The sequence below is a fragment of the Benincasa hispida genome, chromosome 10, assembly GCF_027475165.1.
Source record: "Benincasa hispida cultivar pf3 chromosome 10, pf3_genome.v1.1, whole genome shotgun sequence".
Classification (NCBI taxonomy): Eukaryota; Viridiplantae; Streptophyta; class Magnoliopsida; order Cucurbitales; family Cucurbitaceae; genus Benincasa; species Benincasa hispida.
Genome location: NC_143487.1, coordinates 4968096 through 4993984, shown reverse-complemented (window position 1 = coordinate 4993984; position 25889 = coordinate 4968096). Strand labels below are relative to the sequence as shown.

At 34.8% G+C, this 25889-nt stretch overlaps 1 protein-coding gene across 1 annotated transcript; it reads left to right on the top strand.

The window, feature by feature from the left end:
* The first annotated feature begins 17697 nt into the window (after positions 1-17697).
* On the top strand, positions 17698-25255 carry CLT1 (CRT (chloroquine-resistance transporter)-like transporter 1). Its single transcript, XM_039045941.2, has 10 exons — positions 17698-18310; positions 21203-21348; positions 22130-22167; positions 22453-22568; positions 23067-23166; positions 23247-23282; positions 23602-23652; positions 23762-23882; positions 24060-24185; positions 24615-25255. The coding sequence occupies exons 1-10, from the start codon at positions 17835-17837 to the stop codon at positions 24791-24793; spliced, it is 1389 nt and encodes a 462-aa protein (XP_038901869.1). The 5' UTR covers positions 17698-17834; the 3' UTR covers positions 24794-25255.
* Positions 25256-25889: the final 634 nt, after the last annotated feature.

The following is a 25889-nucleotide window of genomic DNA, read 5'->3' as shown; positions in this document are numbered from 1 at the left end:
CAAGAGAATAGTGGGGAAGATCTTGAGGTGGTCTACAACAAGATATGGAGAAGATTGTAGCTGGAGAAGGAGCTTGGAAGAAGTTCTACAAGAGTTATGTCTTAAAACCTATTTTTCTGCATAAGCATGCTTTATATTATGCCAAAATTAGTGAATTTGAGTGCTTAGATGATCATTGTGCTTCCGCTGCTGTTGATACAATCCTACATAATAACATATACAATACATTATTTTTTTAGCTCTCATATCCCTAAGAGTTCACAATCGAGATTTAAGCAGTACTTCGTGTCACCCTGGGAGTGACCTCCATATGGAAAGTATTTCTTAGCATAAATCTAAATTTCGGTGAATAAGGGGAAGTTGTTCAAACATAAATCAATTATATGATATTAGATTTCAACTACTACGTCTCCACATAGTTTACACCGTGAGATTCATATGACACTTCGTGTCACCCTGGGAGTGACCTCCATACGGAAAAGTGTTTGTATGAGTCAATAACAAGGTAAATGGGGGAAGTTGTCTATAGTAAATGGGTGAAGGATATGTGTCAACATATCCTGCGGTCTCTTTCATTAGTTTGGACGTGAGATTCTTATGTTGCGTCTACCGGTTTGCTTTAGGCAGCCCTTGCTAGTCATTTAACAACGGCTATCCCCTCGGAGGGTTGTAACCTAGCATTCGGAACAACTCAAACTCCAAAAATCGATATGATTTCTTATATCCATTCCCAACCTCGACTCTCCATTTTGGTAGCATAGTTGAGGCTGACCTCTGATATCTGAAAACGGAGGGTTACACTTACAGAATTATTTAGAGTGTTAGTAATTTCTGACCGAAAGCGATAACTAAACGATTATAGGAATAAGAGTTATTCTGGAGATAGAGTTTGGTCAAAATTGTTTGCTTTAGTGAAAGCGTATCTGATTGCCTCTTGGTAGCACGTATTCTAACTCACTATAGTATCGTTGTAGATAAATAATTGTTATGGGTACATTATTATTTTTTTTTGCTAAAACTTGATTTTGGATTTAGTTATAATTTGCTAATTAGAATTTGTTTAAATTTTATCAGCATGTTGAATTTTTCTAGAATACTACTTTCGAATTAAATAACAGTAAAATCAAATCAACAAATAAATTACTAGCAGTTGATTACACCAAAAGAATTTTAACCGAGGATTGTCCTCTATCTCCTAACTCATCTAAAATTTAGAATAATATAGATGAAAATGCAAAATTCGAACAAGATAAATATGATGTACTTGTTATCGAAGCTTGTTTAGTAGAAAACAATAAAATCTGGATAATGATTCAGGTGCCGCTAATCATATTTGTACTTTCTCACAGGAAACAAGTTTCTGGAGACAATTGACAGAGGGCGAAACAATCTTTAAGGTAGGGATCGGGGAGGTTGTTTCAGCTAAAGCAGTGGGAGATATGAAGTTATTTATAGGAGATAAGTACATTTATTTGAAAAATGTGTATTACATTCCTTCTATGAAAAGGAATCTAATATTTATCTCTTGTTTGCTAGAACAAAATTATAAAGTTTATTTCGAAAATGATGAAGTGTTCATCAATATAAGAAGTAAACAAATTTTTTCTGCAAAATTAGAAAATAACTTGTATATGTTAAAACCGACAAAGGTTAAAGCCGTATTGAACATAGAGATGTTTAAAACAGCTGAGACTCATAAGAAGAGGAAAATTTCTCCAAATGCCTAACTTTGGCACTTGAGACTGGGTCACATAAATCTCAATAGGAGACTGGTTAAGAACGTTCATCTAAATAATTAGAAGACAGTTCATTACTACCTTGTGAATCCTGTCTTGAGGGTAAAATGACAAAAAGATCTTTTTCTGGAAAAGGTCTTAGAGCCAAAAAAACCCTTAGAACTGATACACTCGGACCTTTGTGGCCCTCTAAATGTTAGAGCGAGAGGAGGGTATAAATATTTCATCAGCTTTATAGATGATTATTCTAGGTATGGGCATATTTACCTAATGCACCAAAAGTTTAAAACTTTTAAAAAGTTCAAAGAGTATAAGGCTGAGATTGAAAACAAATTAGCTAAAAAGATTAAAACACTTTGATCAGATCGAGGTGGTAAGTATATGGACTTAGAATTCCATAACTATTTGATAGCACATAGAATCCAGTCTCAACTCACAGCCCCTGGCACACCTCAGCAAAACGGTGTGGCAGAAAGGAGAAACAGAACCTTGTTGGATATGTATCGTTCCATGATGAGTTACGCTCCATTACCAAATTCTTTCTGGGGACATGTACTTGAAACTGTAGTGTATATTTTGAACATAGTTCCCTCAAAAAGCGTTTCTAAAACGCCTTACGAGCTCTGGAGAGGACGTAAAGGAAATTTATGTCACTTCAGAATTTAGGGTTGCCCAACACATGTGTTGGTGCAAAATCCTAAAAAGTTGGAACAACGTTCAAAAGTATGCCTATTTATAGGCTACCCGAAAGAAACAAAAGGTGGTTTCTTTTACGATCCTCAGGAAGACAAGGTATTTCTATCGACAAATGAAACTTTCCTAGAGGAATATTATATGAAGAATCATCAACCTCATAGTAAGCGAGTAATAGAAGAAATGTCCAGAGAAACGACAAAAGTATCAACAAGAGTTGTTGATAGAGCAGGTCCATCAACAAAAGTTGTTAATGAAACTGATACTTCACATCCTTCTAAAGAGTTGAGAATATCTCGTCATAGTGGGAGGGTTGTGCAACAGCCTAACCGGTATATGGGTTTGACTGAAACTCAAGTCATCATACCAAATGATGGCCTAGAGGATCCATTGTCTTTTAGACAAGCAATGAATGATGTGGATAAAGACCAATGGATTAAAGTCATGGACCTTGAAATAGAATCTATGTATTTCAATTCTGTCTGGGATCTTGTAGATCAACCTGAAGAAGTAAAACCCATTGATTTCAAATGGATCTACAAAAGAAAACGAGACCAAGCTAGTAAGGTACAGACCTACAAAGCAAGACTTGTGGCAAAAGGGTTTACCTAAAGAGAGGGGGTAGACTATGAAGAAACTTTCTCTCTGGTTGCCATGATAAAGTCTATTAAAATACTCTTGTCCATAGCTACGTTTTATGATTATGAAATATGGAAAATGGATGTCAAGATAGCTTTTCTGAATGGCTATCTTGAAGAGAGTATCTATATGTCTCAACTAGAATGGTTTATACAACAGGATCAAGTGCAAAAGTTTTGCAAACTTAATAGATCCATTTATAGGTTGAAACAAGCATCTAGATCCTGGAATATGAGATTTGAAACTGCGATCATATCTTATGGCTTTGAACAAAATGTTGATGAACCCTGTGTCGCTAACAAAACTGTCGCTTTTCTGGTGTTGTATGTTGATGATATTCTACTCATTAGGAATGAAGTAGAATTTCTAGCTGACGTTAAGAGATGGATGGCTTCGCAATTCCAAATGAAAGATTTGGGAGAAGCATAATATGTTCTTGGGATCCAAATAGTTCGAAATCGCAAGAATGAAACATTAGCATTATCTCAAGCATCTTATATAGACAAGATGTTGTCTAGGTATAAAATGCAAAATTCCAAGAAAGGATTGTTACCTTTCAGACATGGAATTCACCTGTCTAAGGAACAAAGTCCTAAGACGCCTCAAAAAGTTGAGGAGATGAATCAAATTCCATATGCATCAGCAATAGGTAGTTTAATGTATGCAATGTTGTGTACTCGTCCCGATATATGCTATGCTGTAGGAATAGTCAGCAGATTTCAGTCCAATCCTAGATATGATCATTGGACTGCTGTTAAGAACATTTTCAAGTATCCTCGGAGAACGAGAGATTATATGCTTGTGTATGGTACTAAGGATCTAATCCTTACTGGATACACTGATTCTGACTTACAAACCAATATTGATTCTAGGAAATCAAACTTCGGGGTCAGTATTCACTCTAAATGGAGGAGCAATTGTGTAAAGAAGCATCAAGCAGAGTTATATTGTTGACTTCACAATGGAAGCTAAGTATGTAGTTGCAAGTGAAGTAGCAAAAGAAGTGGTATGGCTCAAAAAGTTCCTGACTGACTTGGAAGTAGTTCCTAATATGCACCTGTCTGTCACTCTCTATTGTGACAATAGTGGAACAGTTACAAATTCAAAGGAACCACAAAGCCATAAAATAGGAAAGCATATCGAGCGGAAGTACCATCTCATCAGGGAGATAGTACACAGAGGAGACGTAATTGTCACCCAAATAGCTTCACAAGACAACTTAGCTGATCCATTTACAAAGACCCTTTCAGCCAAAGTGTTCGAGGGTCACCTAATGGGACTAGGTCTACGAGATTTTCATCACTTAGGCAAGTGGGAGAATTTATGGGTATTTAAATGCCCTAGTTTATTGTATTTGTATGTTTTGTTCTCTCCGTGTAAATCAACATTGTATATATTTGTATATATTGATCCACTGAAGTTTTAGTCCAAATGGGAGTATTGTTGGGTTTTATGTCCTAAAACTCACAGTTTGTAAAAAGATAAACATTTTCTATAGTCAATAAACTTATTATTGATTTTATAAATTGTATACATAAAAGTCTAAATCCAATAAACTAAGACTCATGACTATTACATGAGTATTTGAACTTTATGCGGAGACATAAAAGTGGATCGGGTTCAAATAAATAGTCAAAATGATCTATAGTATATGAATAAGGTTGGGTGCCTTGTTCTGGTAACACTAAAGGATGCGGCCTACTCTGTAGTTGTTACAAAGAGTTGTAAAGTGTTACAAACAAAGTGATTCTAATTCGTACATGTTATGATATTAGGAGTGGGAGTGTCCCATGCAATGAGTTTGCATAAGATCGGACCAAGAAATAAGTCACTCTTACTTCAAAACATTGTTTACTCTATAAGACTAACTATTTCACTTAGATGACCTAGGTAACTCGATCTTAATCCTGAGCTAACTATGAACTCCTGTTTATTCAGGATTATCCTTAGATTTGCATAGGTGAGGATTGGCTCAATATGCCTCCCATTTCAGGGGTGAGACCTAATAGATAGTTGGGGACATAGGGTGCAAGACGGAGTTCACGCCTACCCAATTTAGGGATAGGAAAAAGTTTATTCTCTCAAGTACGGAATCCAGGTCTTAAACAAGGGGCCCCACCCTCTCACTGGGCTGAGAGAGTTGGTTTAGTGACCGGATCACAAACCAATTGTTCATTTAAGAATCAGTAGGAACTTGAGGAACAAGACGTAATCTCGAGGGTAAAACAGATATTTGACTCAGCCGTTATTACGAACAACCTGTAAAGGGTCGACTTACTAATTATGGTTAAATCATGTGGACATAATATATCTATAGTGAGGGGATTGCAACTATGGGTTTTAGTGGAGTGACCCATTAGTTAACGAATGGGGTTTAATTTGGTGTAATGAGTTTAGCTAACTAATCTCGGATAATTAGAGCCCATGATCTGTAGGTCTGTGAGGTCTCTCTACTAGCTCGTAAATGGATTAGCTTTAGAATAGTGTGATAAGTTAATTTGAAACATTCAAATTAGAATTAAGAAAATTAGTAATTATATGAGATATAATTACATGTTTAATTTTAATAATTAAACGGATTAGGAGAATTAATATTTAAATATGATTTAAATATATGAAGGTGGATTTGTGTAAAAATTAATTTAATATTTGATATTAAATTAGTTAGAATTATTTAAATTGTTTCAATAATTATTTATTAATTTTATTAGAAAATTTCATTTATGAAATTAATTTTGTAAAATTAATAATAATATTTTTATTTTTGAAATCAATTTGAATTTTAAATCCAAAATTGAAAAAGACAAAAACACTAAACGAAAAAATGGTTTTTTCCATTAAAGCCTTCAACTAGCTCACTCAAAAAACCATTCACCTTGTCTTCAATCACTCTAAGCATGAGCTGCATCTCATGCAACCATCTTCTTTGCATGTTAACCTGCAATTTATTAAGAATAATGGAGTGGATATGAGGCATGCGAAATATAGAGTTTTGCTGAAAAACGTGTTGAAGAATGTTGTTCTTCAAGCAGTGGTGACAATGAGCACTTCTCCAATTACCCTTCATTTAAGCTTATTTTGAGTCCCACAACTCAATCTAAAGTTCCAAGAGAATAGTGGAGAAGATCTTGAGGTGGTCTACAGCAAAGTTTGGAGAAGTTTGCAGCTGAGGATCAAGAGTTGAAGAAGTTCTACAAAGGTATGGCTTGAAACCCTCTTTGTTTTAGCTTGAGCATGCTTTAGTTACTGTCAAAATTAATGAATTAGATTACTTATTGATCCTTGTTGCTTTCGCTATTGCTGATACATTCCTACAAGAATAACATCCTAACAATTATTATTATCCCAATTGAACGCATCAGATGAAGAATCACTTTTGCAAGTGTTGAGAAAACATAGCAAAGTTATTGGAAGGACGCTTATGAACATTCGAGGCATTAGTCCAACATATTTTATGCATAAGATATGATTGGAAAAGGGGCATATAGGGTATGTTCATTGTTAACGGAGGCTAAACCCTGTAATGAAAGAGGTAGTTAAAAAGAAGATAATAAAATGGCTTGACGCATGGGTCATTTATCCAATCTTCGAAAATCATTGGGTCAGCTCCATACAATGTGTCCCTAAAAAGGGAAGGACGATGGTAGTTGCCAATAGTAGCAATGAGCTTATACCCACAAAGACTGTGACGGGTTGGCGAATTTGTATGGATTACTGAAAGCTTAATGCGTTCACCAAGAAAGATCGCTTCTCTCTGTTAGAGTGTATTAGCAAGTAGCAGAAGCAACAAGGATCAATAAGCACTCTAATTCATTAATTTTGGCAGTAACTAAAGCATGCTCATACTAAAACAAGAAGGTTTCAAGTCATACCTTTGTAGAACTCCTTGAATCTTGATTCTCAGCTGCAAACTTCTCCAAATCTTGCTGTGAACCACCTCAAGATCTTCTCCACTATTCTCTTGGAGCTTTAGATTGAGTCGTGGGACTCAAAATAAACTTGAATGAAGGGAATTTAGAGAAGAGCTAACTACTAAACCTCATTTTAAGAACACCTTCTTCAATACGAATTTTTCAGTAAAAATTCTTTAGATACATGCCTCAATTACACTCCAATCTTCTCAATATATTGCAGGATATCATGCAAAAAAGATGGTTGCATGAGATGCAGCTCATACTTGGAGTTATTGAAGCTAAACTTAGGTGGGTTTTATGTGAGCAAGTTGAAGATGATAATGGAAAAAACCACAATTCCATTTTATGCTTTTTAAATTTCAAATTTGATTTCAAAAATCAAAAATTAAAAATATTATTATTTTTACAAAATTAATTTTCTAATAAAATTAATAAATAATTATTTAAACAATTTAAATAATTCTAATTAATTTAATATCAAATAGTAAATTAATTTTACACAAATCCACCTTCATATATTTAAATTATATTTAAATATTAATTCTTCTATTTCATTTAATTCTTAAAATTAAACGTGTAATTATATCTCATATAATTACTAATTCCTTTGATTCTAATTTGAACGTTTCAAATTAACTTATCACGTTACTCTAAAGCTAATCCATTTACGAGCTAGTAAGGGGACCTCGCGGACCTACAGATTATGGGCTCTAACGATCTGAGATTAATTGGCTAAACTCATTACACTGAATTAATCCCCATTCGTAACTAATGGGTCACTTCACTAAAGCCCATAGTTGAACTCCCCTCACTGTAGATATATTATGTCCACATGATATAACCATGTTTAGTAAGTTAACCCTTCACATGTTGTTCGTAATAATGGTTGGGTCAAATGCCTGTTTTACCCCCAAGATTACCTCTTGTTCCTTAAGTCCCATTGATCTTCGAATGAACAACTGATTTGTGATCCAATCAACAAACCGAGTCCCTCTCGGGCCAATGAGAGGGAGGTCTCTTGTTCAAGATCCGGAGTAAGCACTTAAGGGAATAACCTCTCTACTATCCCTAAAAACGGGTAGGAGTGAATTCCATCTTGCATCCTATGTCCCTAGCTATTTACCCGATCTTACCCCTGAAATGAAGGTTTATTGAGTCGGCGCTGTTGAGCCAATCCTCACCTATGCAAATCTAAGGATAATCATGAATAAACAAGAGTTCATAGTTAGCTCAGGATTAAGGTCAAGTTACCTAGGTCATCGCTTTGAAATAGTCAATCTTAAACAGTAAACAGTGTTATAAAGTAAGAGTGACTGATTTCGTGGTCCGATCTTGTACAAACCCATTTGCATAGGACACTTCCACTCCTCATATCATAATATGTACGAATTAGGATCACTTCATTTGTAGAACTTTACGACTCTTTGTAACAACTACAGAGTAGGCCGCATCCAATAGTGTTACCAGAATAAGGCACTCAACCTTATTCATATGCTATAGATCATTTTGACTATTTACTCGAACTTGATCCACTTTTATGTCTCTACATAAAGTTCAAGTACTCATGTAATAGTCAAGGGTCTTTTAGGTTTATTTGATTTCTAATAAGCAATACATATATTCAATAACAACTTATTAAATTTTCAGAATAAGCTTTATTGTTTATAAACCACGAGTTTTAGGACATAAAACCCAACATCTTTGCCTTTTATTGACCAAGTGTTGGACATACTTGCTAGCAATGAATATTTTTGTTTCCTAGATGGTTACTCAAGGTATAATCAGATCATGATAGCACCAGAGGATTAGGAAAAAAAACCACATTCACTTGTTCGTATGAAACCTTTGATTTTCGACATATGCCATTTGGACTATGTAATACGTTGAGAACATTCCAGCGATGCATGATGGCCATATTTTCCAATTTCTTAGAGAATTTAGTTGAGATCTTTATGGATGATTTTTCGATGTTCGAAAGTCCGTATGATGAATATTTGACTAATTTGGAGACTGTTCTGCAATGATGCGAGAAGACAAATTTGGTTCTGAACTGAGAGAAGTGCCACTTCATGGTCATTGAAGGCATAGTCCTTGGGCACAAAGTCTCCAAGAATAGGTTGGAAGTCGATCTTGATAAAATCGACATAATTGCTAAACTTCATTTGCCAGGCAATGTCAAAGCATTAAGAAGCTTTTTGGGCCATGCCAAATTTTATAGAAGATTCATTAAAGGATTTTCTGAAATAGCGAAGCCTTTCAATGTTTTGTTCAAAGCCAATCGATCTTATGATTTTGATGAAAATTTTCATCAGGCTTTTCAAACTCTGCTAAATGCATTGACCAAAATGCCTATTTTATTAGCGCCCAATTGGATGCAAGCTTTTGAACTAATGTGTGATGCCAGTGACGTTGTAGTCAGCGCAGTGTTAAGGCAACGCAAAGATAAAATGGTGCATCCAATAGCTTATGCTAGCAAGACACTCAATGATGCTCAGAAGAATTATGCTACTATTGAGAAAGAATTGCTAATGGAGAAGTTTCGTGCTTATCTGTTGGGTTCTAGAGTTGTTATACACACTGACCACTCAGCCATCAAATATTTGATGATCAAGAAAGATGTGAAACCAAGACTAATTCGTTGGGTCTTTTGTTACAAAAATTTGATGTTGAGGTGGTGGGTAAAAAAAGGAACAGAGAACAATGTGGCAGATCACTTATCGCGACTTGAGAATGAATAAATACACAAAAATGAGCCTGAAATTGATGCTCGCTTTCCAGATGAAACTCTGTTGAAAATCAATGACTATGCCCCATGGTATGCAGATATTGTAAATTATTTGGTAAACAAAAAATTCACTGAGAAATTCAACATGCAACAAAAGAAAAAATTGATGCATAAGTGTAAATTCTATTACTGGGATGAACCTCATTTGTATAAGCGCAAACCTAGCCATATTTTTGGGCAATGTGTACCAAAAACTGCTTATTACCGCATACTTTGCAATATCACTTCTCTCCATATAGAGGCCATTTTGGAGGACAATGGACTGCCGCCAAGGTCTTTCAAGGTGGGTATATTGGCCCACTCTGTTCAAAGATGCTAGTGAGTTTGTAGTCAAATGTGATTGCTGCCAGAGAATAAGAAACATATCTGGACACAATAAAATGCCCTTAACCTCAATCCTGGAAATTGAATTACTTGATGTCTGGAGAATTGTTTTATGGGACCATTTTGCCTTCATGTGGCCATCAATACATCCTTGTAGTAATAGGTTATGTTTCGAAATGGGTCGAAGCCACATCATGTGTGAATAAGAATGTGTCGAAGGTTTCAAATTTACTTACCAAGTATATTTTCACACGGTTTTGTACTCCACGAGCATTGATCAATGATGAAGATACATATTTTGTTAACTACATCATTAATAAGCTTTTACTAAATTTCAATGTTCAGCATAAAGTGGCAACATCATATCACCCCCAAACCAATGGTCAAGTGAGCGAAGTATCCAACCGAGAGATCAAATAAATTCTGAAGAAAGTGGTCAACACCTCCAAGAAAGATTAGGGCAAAGGCTTGATGAAGCATTTTGGGCCTACCGAACAACATATAAAATGCCAATTGGAATGTCCCCCAAAAGTTACATTTTAACCTGGAAGTTGTTAAGGAGGCACAAAAATTACAACTGAACGAGTTGGACGAAAGAAGACTACACGCATATGAAAATGCCAAAATCTACAAAGAAAGGACTAAGTGTTGGCACAACCAACACATTAGTAAGAAAATTTTATTTGTTGGCCATAAGGTTCTCCTTTTTAATTCATGCTTGCATCTATTCCTAAAAAAACTCAAGTTTAGATGGTCAGAATCCTTCATTATTAAAGAAATATTTCCCCACAACGTAGGAAGGATGGGTCCAATGCGTTCAAAGTCGATGGACAAAGGATCAATCATACTATGGAAGAGAAATGGAAAGAGAATAGGCCTTCATAGACCTCATAGATGTTAAATGAGGGTGTGCCGATAGTCCCTACAATGAACACAAAACATATCTTTCCAGGGATGCATCTTTTAACTCTGCTCATTTATTTATTTATTTATTTTTCTATTTTACTTTGTTTCAAAGCGCAAATTCACCAAAAACCCAATTAAGACTAAAAAGCGCCTTTGACAGTTTCAAATTGCCAATTCATCGCAGCTTCCAAAACCCAAAAGAAGAAGATTGGTGAAAAAGGATTTTGAAATTAAAGCGTTGAGCTCTGACAAGCAGATTTATGACGTAAAATCTGAGCTCAATCTTTATCTCTCACTAGTCAAAGACGAAAAAGAATTTATACCTCCTTTTCCTCAATCAAAATAGTGAGACAAGACCCCTCCTCTTCCTCCTTTAGAAGAACGTGAAAAAGACTCCTTCTCCGACGCATGAACACATAAGAGAAAAGACTTCACTTCCTCTAGAAGAAGAAAAGCGTGAGAATACTTCTCCCTTTCCCGCTAAACCAGTGAAAGAAAAGACTCCAACTCTTGAGAAGCCAGCGCATGAGCCTCTTTCCCGCCACCAATTTAACATAATTTGTCGGAGCAAGGAAATGAACCAAGGCACCCAATGAACCAAGGCACCCACACTTCACATAATTTGTCGGAGCCAAGTATTGGTGAGACAAGAGCATACTTGCCGCATATGAATGAAGAACAATGGCGCTACCTTTCTCAAGAATCCAACACTGACTATGTTAACATGGATATGGACGAATTCTATCGATATTTGCATGATGGAGTCCTGCAGCCTATTTTAGAATCCATAGATGGGTTGTCCAATCAACAAGAAGAACTTAGGCATCAACATGATGCATTCGTGCGTTAGCAGAATAATTTGAGGGAAATTGTTCAACACTAAACGCAATAGCAAGATAAGCTTATACGGCAACAAACAAAGTTGAGAGAATTTGCTCGACGCCAAGCTCAGAGGCAAAACGAGCAATTTCGTGCGCTGATGAATTACATGAAGGGAATGAAATTCCTGTAGCGAAAGCGATTGATTACATTTGTGTCTTAGAATTCGTTTACAGACTTAACTAAAACAAATAGGACAGAAACATTGATAAACATTCAACTTTAAGCACGCATTCTGTTGTAAATTACAGAGAAGAAAAGGGGTGAAGGTGAAGATGGACCTACCCTTGAAGAATTATTCTTCTCATCTCCTCTCTAATGAAACAACGAACTCTTCGCCATCCCTCGAGCACGAACTCCATGAACACAACAGGAAGTCATTGAAGAACTTGGATACCACTATAGTGGTTACCTCGTTATTCTCAAGATGAGAATCGAGTAAAGTTTAGTGGACTTGCTAGTTAATTTTGGTGATAAAAGAATGAGAAAATTTAGGAGTATTTGATAGAGGAAGGAGATGAAGCTTAAGAGAGATTTTCTACTTATTATGTTTCACGTGAATGTCATCTCTCCAACTCCTTTATCTTAGGCAATCTTATGAGAGATGGGAGGGAGTTGTGGAATAAATCCCTACACAACTCAAAATAACTCCCAACAAGTTAGTTTTTTTTTAATTCAAATTTCAATTATATTAACTAACTTAATATAAATAAATTTGAATCATATATTATATTAAATATAATATATAACCTATAATTTATTATATCACATATAATATAACCTACAGTTTATATTCTCTCATATAATAATAATAATAATAACAACAACTCCACTATCAGTGCAAGGAAAAACCTGCCTAATAAGAGTTTAGTTGTGAATGTACCTGCTTGTAGTTGGATGCTCGTATGACACCCGTGGGGGCAAGCCAAAATAAAGGTGGGTAACCAGGATCAACGCAAAAAAACAAAACAAAACAAATAAATTATGCAACTCTAATGTCTAGTGAAAAGAAAATTTTAGCTAAAAAGTTGAAAATGGCAGTTGTTTGTAGTTGGATGTCCGCATGACACTCGTGGGGAAAAGCCAAAACAAAGGTGGATAACCTAAATCAAAGCATATCCATTAATAAGGTGTACTTAGTGTTAAAAAAAAAAAAAAAGGTAACAAAGAGAAATGTTATGTTTATGAACCATGAGCACATTACTGAAAGGAGAAATAAGAATGTCTGAGAATAAGTAAGGGGATTTTGAGAATAAGCTTGCTGCATTTAAATTTAGAAAATATTTCTGTAGGAAGTGAATAAGACTTTGAGGCTAACATCTAGTCTAATGATTCTTGAGCTAGGAAGCCATGTTGAGAGGTCAAGTTTAGGCATTAATTTGAGTTTAGATGTATTCTAAGGCTTTAAATAAATGCTTGAGGACAAGCATTGTTCTAAATTTGGAGGTGTGATAACTTGTAAAAATACAAGTTATTGTAGCTCTTTATTTAGAATAATTAGAAAAATTCATGGAAAATGCATCTACTTGAAATGAAAATCATGTAAATAGGTAAACTTTGCGTTCAAGCGTTTACAAAACCTAATATCCTGAAAATTATAAAAGTCTAACATCATTAAACGTAGGATTTTAATACAAAGAAGCTAAATTTAACAAGGAAAAAAAGTTGTAGTCATTAGACACATAAGAAAATCAGATCAATATCATCTTGCACGCGTAGAAGACTCATGAGTTGAACATAAACATGAAGAGATAAAAACAACAAACGCGGGAGCCGTGGCCGTCTAATCAAAGTGTAAGTTGGTAGCTGATTTGAGACAGTCGCAAAAGAACTAATGAATCGATGACGTGATGAAGTCAACATAGCAGGGATGGAATTAAATGCAAAAGTGTCAGATAATCATTAGAAAGAAGTTGAAAACCTTCCACTTGACACCTATAAATAGCCCAACGATCTTCAATTCAAACGTCAGACTTTTTGTCAAGATATTGATCAAAACTCTGCCCAATTCTTTCCTCCATTTTCTTCAATCTCTCGATCTTTTCTTTGAGGAATTCTAAGTGAAAGCTCAGTATTTCTTCTTTGATAAGGAAGAGAGCACCACCAACCTCCATTATTACCATAGTGAAACAGCCACTATCAGAGCCAAAAGGAACAAGACATTGCAATCGACGGCTTGACACTTCCATTTCTATATATTACTCTATTTTATTTTTACTTTGAACTTGTATTGAGATTTTGAGATTGAGAAACTCTTTATTCTTATTTTTCACTTCTCTTCATCATGAGCAACTAGTTTCTTAATGGGTTGGAAAGATAAACTAGCATTCTCATAAGTTTTGTTTAAGTTGAAGTTTATCTTGTTTGATGTATGTTTAATCTATTGCTTCAATCCATCTGATAAATCGATTTAAGTAGAAATAGCTAACTAATCGAGAGAGTGGTTGTGGAACCCATTAAACAAGAAAAGAAATAGCTTTAGAGATAAAGTTAACTCTCTTTTATCAAAATTAACTTGAGCATGCGTCTTAGAGATAGGGTAAGTAAGGCTTGAAACACATAGAGGTGAGTTCGCTATTTTATAAGTTAAAAACATTAACGGATACTTATGCATCACTTAGGAGAATGTTAGTGAACCTTTCCAACCCTACTTCATTAACTGATTTTCAATCCCTTTTATCGCACACTACTTCATTTGTGTTGTATTTCTTTCACCACCATCACCATTTCTATCACTCAATACATCACCATCACACACTCCCATTCAACGCATTATATCTCCACCACCACTTTCACCATTCACCTTCATCCATTCTCACCATCACTTGTAATTCATTCATCAATTTGGTTGTACAAACACTTATCAACACGTTCATTTGATCAACCTGTGTCTACGCCCATTTCAATCTTTAAGTTTAATATTTATTTTTAGTACAAAATCTTTGTGTTCGATCTTGGTTCTCACCAAGACACCTTCATTAAATTTATACTTGGGCTTAATTTAGAAAAACTTGTAATACATAGAGCGCATTATTCTTTATCAATATTCAATGCAATAAGTTATTGGCGTCGTTGCCAAATATTTCGGCAACTGATTAGTGTGAATATTTTATTGATTATCGCAGGTTCCCCCTCTATTGAAGGCATATTGTGCGTTTAGCCGAAAACGGCAAACATTGTATGAGTGATGGTACTCAACCCGAATTTAGATTTGACCCAGAGATCGAGAAAAAATTATGAAGGAGAGTTCAAAATAATCGACAACGTAGGCAACGAAATAGACGTATGGCAAATCAACAAAACAACCCCATTGTGCCTAATGCACCCAATGATGCATTGGCGCAAGCTCATAATAGAGCTATTAGGGAGTACGCATCACCCAATTTATATGATTTCTTTCCGGAATCATACGTCCAGAGTTTGAAGGAGCCAAATTTGAGATAAAGCTTGTAATGTTCCAAATGATGCAAACCGCTGGACAAGTCGAAGGAGCTCTGGAGAAGATCTCCATGCTCATTTGAAAAGTTTTATAGAGATCTGTAACTAAGTTCTAACCAAGTTTTTTAACCAAGCTCTCCTGGCTAAGTAGTGTTGGCGCATTTTGAAAAGCCCGTAGAGTTCGCTGGCTAAAACGTTGAAAAGAATGTCCTATCAATAAAGACAACTTCCTCAATGCCCCTTTAATAAACAACCCCTCAGCTAAAGTTTGAGCTTGGAGGATTATTCATGATATTGTCCTTGCCTTTTGATAATATTATGATGAAAGGAACTGATGCTAACCCATTGTGTCTTTTTTGCAAAGGCTAAAAGGGAATTTGTTTTCATGCTGAACAACAACGCCATTGAAGAGATCGAGGATTTAACAAAGCCGACCAGAGTTATTTCATTCTCTTGTGTTCATGTAATGGAATTGCTCATCGTTTAGCTAGGGAAGTTGTTTTCCAGTTCTTATCTTTCGAGCATAATTATCTTGCCTTTGTAGTTTTTGATCGTCTATTTTGGGCTTCTGCCATCCCATCTTGGAGTTGGCCCCTTATTGATGAGGACTTAGGGTTTTGAATTTGATTATTGCTTAAATAAATGCTTTTTAAAAAAAAAAAATGTTAAAATATAAGTGTTAACATGTGATTTTTTAAAAAAAATATGAAGTAAAAATAAACTGTACTAAGGTGCAAATGTTGTGCAAATGTTTTAATATAGTGCTAATGATTAGGTAACTATCTTCGTAGCTCCACAATGCTTTAGTTTATGCTCCTACTTATTATTTGGATATACCAAGAAAGATGTACGGTCTAATGAGACTACTACAAAATATTTAATTATGGGTGGGGCAAGTTCTTCCATTCTAATTCATGGTTTCTCTTTATTATATGGTTCATCTGAGAGAGATCAAACTTCAAGAAATAGTAAATGTTGATAATATACAACGTATGATTACGTGATTCTTTCTCTTGAACATGTATTTGATTCGAAGGTTGGAGTTTTTATTCTCGATCAGTCTCATTGATCTTTTTTGGTTAGTCTTTGACTTGTTAATCTTATTTAGTTTGCCATTGGCTTGTCGATCTTCTTGTATTGATCATGTTGATCTTTTAAAACAATCATCTTTGTTGTATTCTTAGATCGACCTTGGTTTATTGACATGTAGACATTTCCATCCATATTTCTACATATTTATGGATTCACTATCAATATAAGAGATGAATCAACATTTCCATAATATCATAAAAATAAGAAGCGACAAAACATCATCAATATTAAACTAATATAAAATGTAAAACTTTTAACTCATTTTAAAGTAAATATATATTTCTTAATTGAAAGGAAACCCCTTTGCTTTTATAAGTTTCCGAAAACCATCTATTGGGACTTCCATATTTCCATCTACGTCAATATTTTGAACCTTCCTTTTATTATATTGCTTGTTGATGCCGAAATTCAGACAAGAAAAAATAGGTTTGACCTTCACATGACAACAACGATAAATTTACATTTAGGAGAAGATATCACGTGCAAGACAAAAAGATATATACACTAGTAAGAAGCTCGCTACACACACTCCGATATCTAAAGTGGGATTCATGAGACAAGTTGAGAGTGTTAAGGTTGAGAATGAATTTAATTCCTTTGGACTTGTCTACAAGTATTGAACGGTGTTGATGACCTAGATTCTTTCCTTTAGGGTTTCCAAGTCATCTAGGATCTCCTTTTCTCCCATTGAACCTAGGTGTGCGAGGATCACTTCCTCTAGCCATCTTGTCGGGCTTAGACTTGAGCTCACCCCTAGTCGAGGTCAAGTGTGTTGACTTGGGCCAAATCTTCTATTATGGCCTATTTTAATTTTGAAGTATCATTATTGACCCAAATCTTGTTATTTTCTTGACCATATTACCTTTATTTTCACGTATGTCAATTATGTCCATTAATCTAAAATCAGAGATGATACCGTTAATCATTCACAAATAATAATTTTAGAAAAGTTTGAACTTAAATGGATTTTATGCTGAAAAAGAGAGAAAAAAGAAAACTTTATTTTTGGGTCCCAAGCCTATCCCCAATTGCAATCATGTAAAGACTTCTCACCCCAATTGCAATCAAATCCTGCGGCCACCATCACTCCTGTCATGGTTAAACATCTTACGGCTGACATTTCACCTCTCGCGTTCCCCAAAAAGCTTCCAGCCCCCGTGGATTATCACCACGTGTCCATCATGATCTATCATCGAATGACGACGATAATCTCATTTGGATGGACTGAGCTCGTCCGCATCTGATCATTTTCCTCATATAATTATTTTATTATGGAGCGAAATTCGACGAGTCTTAAACCATTGAAGGGAAGGAAAGAAGGAACGCAGAGCATCGTCGAGAGAGACTGCGAGCACCGAGAGAACGACAATTGAAACACGGCTCCCTCTCTTTGAATTTTCCGGCCATAAATTCATCGCAGGTTGTATTATGTCATCATGGTCCCGCCGGTTCTCCGCCGATACCGCCTCATTTGGCGGTCCTTTTCGATTACGGCAACAACCGCGGAGCCTAGCGGAGGTTTCTCACCTCGGCATTTATAGAAACGGTTATTTACGGTCCGGTTGTGGATGCGTAATTCTACGGGCGCCGAAGCACCGGCGGCTGGAGGCGGTGGCGCCGTCGGGAGCTTGGGATCGATCGGACAGTAGAGAGGAGGATAGGGTGAAGCCCTGTTCGTACGCTGTGGGAGATCAGAGGGTGGAGGACTTGGCGAAGAGGAATAGCGGCGAGATCTTGGACAATATTAGGGCGGAGAAATTGAGGAGAAGCAATCGGACGGTGGAGATAGTGGTAGCAGCGGCGTTAACGGTGATTTTCGGTGTTGCCAATCGGGTGCTGTACAAGCTTGCTTTGATTCCTCTTAAGCACTATCCGTTCTTTCTCGCTCAGCTCGCCACGTTCGGGTACTTACCGCCATTTTCTCTCCACTTTTTCTTCTCTGAATCTTAATCAGTACCACCAGAATTACATTTCCTTCTATTTTTCATGAACTTAATTCAAACATAATGAACCGTCAATTTTAGTTTAACATATCTGATATCTGAATTTAATGCTTTGATTCGTGATTCTTCTTTGAATTTGGCTGGGTCATTTTTGGCGATCAAGCCGATTAAAACCACACTTTGTTCTTCATTCCTTATCCTGCCCTTCAATTTTCCAATTCAATTATTGAGGAGACTGGAAACAATGTGGTGGATAATAGTGGATAATTTTACAGAGTTAGATGTATTAAAGAAAAATTGCAAAATTTATATACGACGGTTTACAATTTCAAAACTGCATCCTATCCCACAGTGATTGTGACGGTCACATCCCTCACACGCCTCATTATTGAGGATTTCAATGTTTTTTTTTTTTCGTCTCAAATTCTTTTACACCATTTCGCCACATTTTTCTAATTAAAGGAAAATTGTTATTTAGCGACTGAACGTCGTTTTCTGAATAGTTTATAATTGCGGTTATTACATTTTAAATTCAGTGAAAATCTATTGAAAATGGATGAACCTTACACGGCTCTGGATGTAAAAGGAACTATTCGATTTAAACACAATTTCTAGTAAAATTTTGTAAAAGGCCGTGGCGGCTTACTGGTTATAATTTTCCTCCTTCCACTCATTTTTTAAATAAAAATAGTATTAATTTGTTGAAGAAGTCGTTGGTTCAGTCCTTCTTCCTTTTTGTTTAATGTCTGAATTGCATTTAAATATATGTATGTATGCATATAATTAGAAAGGTCGAAATGCCATTTTCCGTCTCGAAGTTCGTTTAAATTTAGTTCATATACATTAAATTTTTTAGCTACTTTAATTTCAATGTAAATCTTTTTTTAAAAATCAAATTTTGAAAGCATACCCACATATTGTATCATGAAAATTATTGTTTAACCAATTTTGGTAAAAATTACTTTTGAAAGACTGAATTTAAGATTAATGAAAATATAAAGACTAAAGTTGGACCACTTAAAGTATAGGAACCAAAATTGAACAAACTCAAAAGAATGTTGACTATAATGGTATTTTAACTTTTGAAAAATAATCTTATTCTTTCATTATCTTTTACCTTTTATGAATATTTTGATAGTACTTTTTAACTTATTTGAAGAATTTTGGGGGAATATAATCTTACTTTTATTTATCTTGTAAATTGGAAGTTGATGCCTTTGAGGGATGTTTGGAGTAAAGTGTGAAATAATGAAGAATAAGGAGTTAAAAAATTTAAAGAGTTTAATGTAAATAGTTGATAAAATATAAAATTGATATTTGTTTAGTAACTCCTGGCCACAAACACAGCCACGAGAATTTTAACAAAACTGTGATGGGTTTGTTAGAAAGAAAGAAATAGCAGCGACCAAGGACTGTTGTAGATACTGATTTTGGAAAGGCGGAAAGATTAAACAAAGAGGTTAGATTTTTAGAATAGAATATATATACGCAAAGCATGACGCCATCTTGCACTTTGATTAGAAGGGCTAACTTTGAAACTTAAAGTGACCCCACTTGTGTTGTACTAAAAGGAAAAAAAAAACCCAAAGCGGGGTAATAAATAATACTTTTTTTCTTTCCTTTTTTCTTTTTGATCTATAAATATTAAATACATAATAAGCTTTCGGTTTGATTTTCTTTTCTCAAATACCGTTTAAATTATGGTTTTTTCTAAAAAAAAATATTTAAAAGTAAGCATTGAAGCTTGACAAGGTTGGATGTATAATGGTGGGTCCAGTTTGAATGTGTATCACATATTATATGCTCTTTATCAATCATTAAAGGTGGAAACGATGTCGTTTAAAATATCTTTTTCAGTAGTGCACTTTTCTATTTTCCTGTCACAACCAGGAGTCTGTGGCGATTTTTGCTTCTTTCCATGTGGTCCTGAGAAAGACAAATTCGCTTTTCATGTCAATTTCAAATCGTATTGTTGCATATTATAGGAAGGAAAGGAAACCCCCAACTTATTGTTGTTGTTGTTATTATAATAATATAAAGAAGATCCGAACATGATAACAGTTCTTAATTCATTTGTTTTCTATTCCCGCGGCTGCTTTCCAATTTAAATAGCTTTAACTTTAATATAGCTCACGCCTGACGTCCCATTATTTTCCCCTCTTTTCCTCTCTCTTTTCCCATCCTTTTTTTTTCTAATTTAATTAATGAAAAATAAATAATTGGTGCATCTTAAATTCTTTTTGGGAATTCTGTGAAGCTCACGATAAGCGTAGAATTGTATGGGTTCAGATTAGTTGAAAGATGTGCAAAATTGCAAAATCACATCTAAATCATATTTAAGACTGACAAATAATTTCAATGTTCTTCACCATGTAGATTCCGTTTCTTTCAGGAGATTTTGCATTTTCATTCTATCAGGAATCCACTTTAACCTTTACTGAACCAGTCCATTACACAGTATGATTTTCTGATCAAACCAAGCACCAAGTTTTCAGCTTTACTGTGTTACATCATATACCCATATTTTATAAGTTACAGGAACTCTGTATAGCCGAATGTTTAAATCAAAACTTAATTGGTTCATATCACACCCACATTTTATAAGTTATAGAAACTCTGTAAGCTGACTGTTTTTTTGCTGATTATCATATCAGTGCTGCTGCTTCATTGACTGATTTGAATTATATACATGCTTTGCACACAAACTATTTATCTATATGTTGTTTTATACATTTGCTTCATGATGATATTGCATATCCAGATCATGTAGATTGAATGTTTCTTTGGTTGGCACTTATTTGCATCTGCTCTTGATTGGTTAAATTGATTTCTTACAGTTACTATTCTTTTCAGGTATGTAATTGTCTACTTTTCTATTTTGTATATACGGTATCACGCTGGCATTGTTACGGATGAGATGCTTTCCACACCGAAGGCCCCATATATTGTTGCTGGCCTCTTGGAAGCTCTTGGTGCTGCGACAGGGATGGCAGCAGCGGGTAATACCTTTTATAACAAGTTAACAACATCCCTCAACTCTGGAATGTTCCCGTTTTTTAAAAAATGAGATATATATATCTGTTTTAAGTATATATTAAACATAATTCGGTAACTGTCCATTCATCTATTTTTAAAGTCCTTGATTGAAATGGAGGACATAACAGAAAGATTTCCGGTTAAAATCTCCTTCATCAACACTATATCACATTGCCATTAGCTTTTAAAAGTTGATATTTTTTGGTTACGGTAGATTTAACTATTTAGTTTATTCCTAATATATAGTACGGAACTAAGTTTTTGGTCAATTTCAGCCTGTATATCTATTCAATTGAAAACTATTCTTTTGTGATTGTACTTCATTTGTTACATAATGTTTAATTTTCTGTTTTTTGTTTTCCAAGTTCATGCTTTCATAGTAATGATTTTCTGTCTTGTTATATATTTTAAGATACAATTGGAAAATGTTAGCCAAATTTAGACGTATCTAAACAAAATAGGATTTCTGGAACCTTTTTTTCCCTGAAATCTAGCTAAAACTTTTAAAATATTTAAAGAGTGGAAAATGTGCAAAGAAATTATGACCAAGACTTGTAACCTTAAAAAAAAAAACGGCTCTAGTTTTCTACATTTTTCTTAGTATTTCTAGATGCTAATTATTTATTGGTTTCGGATGGCATCTCCTCTGTAATTGTTACAATTTTCAATTTTGTAATTAGATAATTGCATCCTTGTTTTATTAAAATTCCTTTTTTCTAACTTGTGTTATTTTCCTTGGATAAGCCATTCTTTCTGGAGCATCTATTCCAGTATTGTCTCAGGTAAAGCAGAGTGAACATTTCCCCCTTAATTATAAATCACTTTACTCATTTACAAGACTGCTCGTGCTTAATTAAGTAATGCTATCCTAAGAATGAAGCGTGTGCTTTCTTTGATGAGATTATTAAACAAACAAGTTGTTCTCCTCTATAGGTGACCAGAGTTAATTATATAGGTGGAGTAAATCCAGTAACTACTAATATTACAAATATTTTCTTACAGCCTTCTCTTTGTTAAGGATTCTACACAATACGCATGCAAGTTATTATGGTCCATTTTGTTTGCAGACTTTTCTTGTGTGGCAAATTCTCCTGTCAACTATTTTCCTTGGGCGGAGGTACAAGACTAGTCAACTTCTCGGATGCTTTCTTGTTACCATTGGTGTAATCATTACTGTTGCGAGGTAATTTTTATTATGGGGCATATATCTTGCTCAAAATTTAATATTATCTTAGTTCTTCATTGTGAATTTGAATAAAAAGCATATGCTGTGCTTGTGAATAAACAATTACTGCAGCTGAACTTTGACGCAGAATTTCTGAAGATTACGACTTTAACTTGTCCTTTCTCTATAGAAAAGACACGAATTACTTTTATATGATCAAGTGATGTGATATGAAGGGATAAATTCGAGGCAGAAACTGGAGAGGAATATTAATTATTTGAAATGTTTATGAACTCATTTGATCAGTTAAAACATTGCATTTAGCATGAACTATGTTGTTCAATATAATAATATCTAGCCTTGTAGCTTACTGGCATAAGATCTTTAATTGATGTGGAAATCACTTTCATCTGGTTAAGCAGCCAGAATGTTTGCTGTAACCACGAGTTTCTTTGCTTGCATGAATTCTGTTTTGACGAGAGTTTTTTGTTTTTTTTGGCCTGTCTGCATATTCAGTGGTTCCAACGCGGGGCATTCCTTGAAGGAAGCCGGCATATTTTGGAGCCTTCTGATGATAATCTCATTCTTGTTCCAAGCAGCTGATACAGTTTTGAAGGTAGGTGGTGGCAAAATAATAACTGGTTTCCCAATTATTACGCATGTTTTTTTTTTTTAACCAAAAAAACTTTTATGTAGGAAATCATCTTCTTGGATGCTTCCCGTCAATTGAAGGTACATTATGCAGTATTTCTTCTTTTCTATTATTTGATAAGAAACAAGATGAAGTTTCTTGTAGTTTTTTAAAAGAATATTTTATCTATGCCGATTGTTAAAATCCTATATAAGAAGACTAATCCGTAAATCTTTCTTTATCTGGAAATCAGACAAAAAATTGGCTTTATGCTTTTACTTTCTTAAACCAATTTCGTGCACTCAAATTTTTGCGAGGGTTTGGTTTAATTGCATCTTCATACTTGTTGCCTGAGTTCGTTTTGTATGTGTCAATTCTTGATGCGTGGAGTGAATTCCCATCTGAATTGCTTCTGTACAGGGCAGGACGATTGACTTATTTGTTGTAAATTCCTTTGGATCTGCTTTCCAGGTAGGTAACAGTTAACACCATCAATTAGATACATCTGTTCTTTATCCCAATTTTCTGTTCTACTGTAAATTAAAAGATTAAGAAGTCATTTATTTCATGTCAACTGCAGGCAGTTTTTGTACTGGCTCTCCTGCCATTCTTGTCTAAGTTATGGGGTATTCCATTCGCTCAACTGCCAAGCTATCTTAGAGATGGCACGGCCTGTTTTCTAAATTATGGTTCTTTAAGTGGTAAGTTTGTCTTCCTCTTATGCTTTTTCAATAATCCGGAAAACGTATCCATTAAAGGGAAAAGAGGATTCAATAGTTTTTCACGATATTTGCCAGCTTGAACTTCCAAATGCTATCCTACATTTGTCATGTTTTGTGGTGTTTATTTTAGACACTAAAAGGATATTCTGATCGCAGGATGTGATGGCGCACCACTGCTACCTCTTCTTTTTATTCTTGTAAATATAGGGTTTAACATTTCATTGCTGCATCTCCTTAAGATATCATCCGCCGTGGTTTCTTCTCTTGCATCCACATTTTCAGGTACTTCCTCGCTTCCGTTCTCATCAGAAATCAAAATCATTTCTTCTGTGCTAAATGAAGGGTCCTAAGTCCCTGATGAACATTCCCTGTCTATTAAAATTCCATTTAGCTCTAAGGGGAAGAAGTTGGTCAATCCATCTAAATTTGACATTTTCATGTCCTTCACCATTTAGTTGGAAAGATATCTTCAGTCTTTATGCTGAATTGGACCTGTAATTTGCTCCTTCAGCCATGTCCCATCTTTTAGCCAATCATGGAACTTTGTGAAAGTTACCATCATGTTCCTTGTAGTTTTTCTCAAGTACAAGTTACTTGGAAAGTACACCCGAAATCAAGCAATGCCACAATTTCTCTCCTCATTCTTGCATATCCTTGAAAGTATGGATGCTTTTCTATTTGCAGTAACATTTTTCATTTTCACAAAAACAGTGCCAATATCAGTCTATATGTTCACCTTGCCACTCCCATACATCGGTGTCGCTTCCGCTCTTCCATCGGGGTTCGTAGCTGGAGCTGTCATTCTTGTACTGGGCTTGCTAATCTATGCATGGACACCATCAGGATCATCAGATACTAACAGCGCCACCTCTCACGTGCCAATCACTTAAAATCAAAATAATGTATCAACTTATGCACCATTGCCATGAAAAGATGCGCAGTGGAGCTCGTCAGTGAGCAAGAACATCGCGTTCTTCTTGTTCTCTTCTTTCATTCTTCCAATAAAAGATTCAGTCCGCATTCATGATGCTTCATGGCATAACCCGCATAAGCGTTGGGTGCTTATTTCCATAATGAAGTAGAGGGCCATTTGTAAGTTCATTAAGCATCATAGAACAGAAATATATTGTGATAGTCGTACAATTAGTCAGCTTGTGATTTCTGAAGCGCAAGTAATTTAATTTAAGGATGATAGATTAAAGAGCTGCTGGGGAAGCTAATATGTATATTGTACCATTATGTAGGCACCACAATTCTCCATTGGTGTAGTGGCTTCGGGTATGGTGGGAAGGGTGCTTTAAAAGCTTGTGTATAATAAGTTATTTTGTATTATTACAAATCAGTGTTCTGTACGTGGTTTTCTTCTCGCTCCAATTCTTTTTGCTTCATTGTCAAATGTCAACAATTCATAAGCAATAGATTACACCTAGCATCACCTTCATTTCTAAGTACTACAAGGGTATGGTGTCATTGTTGGTTACCCTTCCTATTTGGGCTGGTTTTTTAAATGTTTGAATAAGTGTTTTTAAGGGTAAAGAGGTATTTTAAAGATTTATTATGGTGGATAACATTTTTACAGTTAATTATTCAATATATGTATCAAAAAATTTTAAGAAATCAAATATATAACCAAATTTGTCAACAATAAAGAACCAACAATGTTGTCTATTAGATTTAATATAAAATTTACTGTATATTATATATATATATATATATTAGCATATAGTAAAAAACAGTTAGAAAATCAATCTAAAACACTCTTGACCGAACACACAATTGATCTTACTCCATATTTTCAAATTGGTAACAATTAAGACCAAAAGATTTCACTAATATCAATATTCAGTTTTTATTAATTACAATTTAGTATTTGTAATTTATATAAATTGGTACAAATTTTTAACTATATCAACTAATTATTATAATTAATTCGTTACAAATTTCAAAATTAAGACTCGATTATTCGAACTTCAATGAAAGAAGAAG

Coding starts and splice junctions, on each gene's coding strand:
- CLT1 (XM_039045941.2), top strand. CDS start 17,835: ATGTCATCATGGTCCCGCCGGTTCTCCGCCGATACCGCCTCATTTGGC. Junction 23,283..23,601: donor ATGCTTCCCGTCAATTGAAG/GTACATTATGCA, acceptor GCTTCTGTACAG/GGCAGGACGATTGACTTATT. Junction 23,653..23,761: donor CCTTTGGATCTGCTTTCCAG/GTAGGTAACAGT, acceptor TGTCAACTGCAG/GCAGTTTTTGTACTGGCTCT.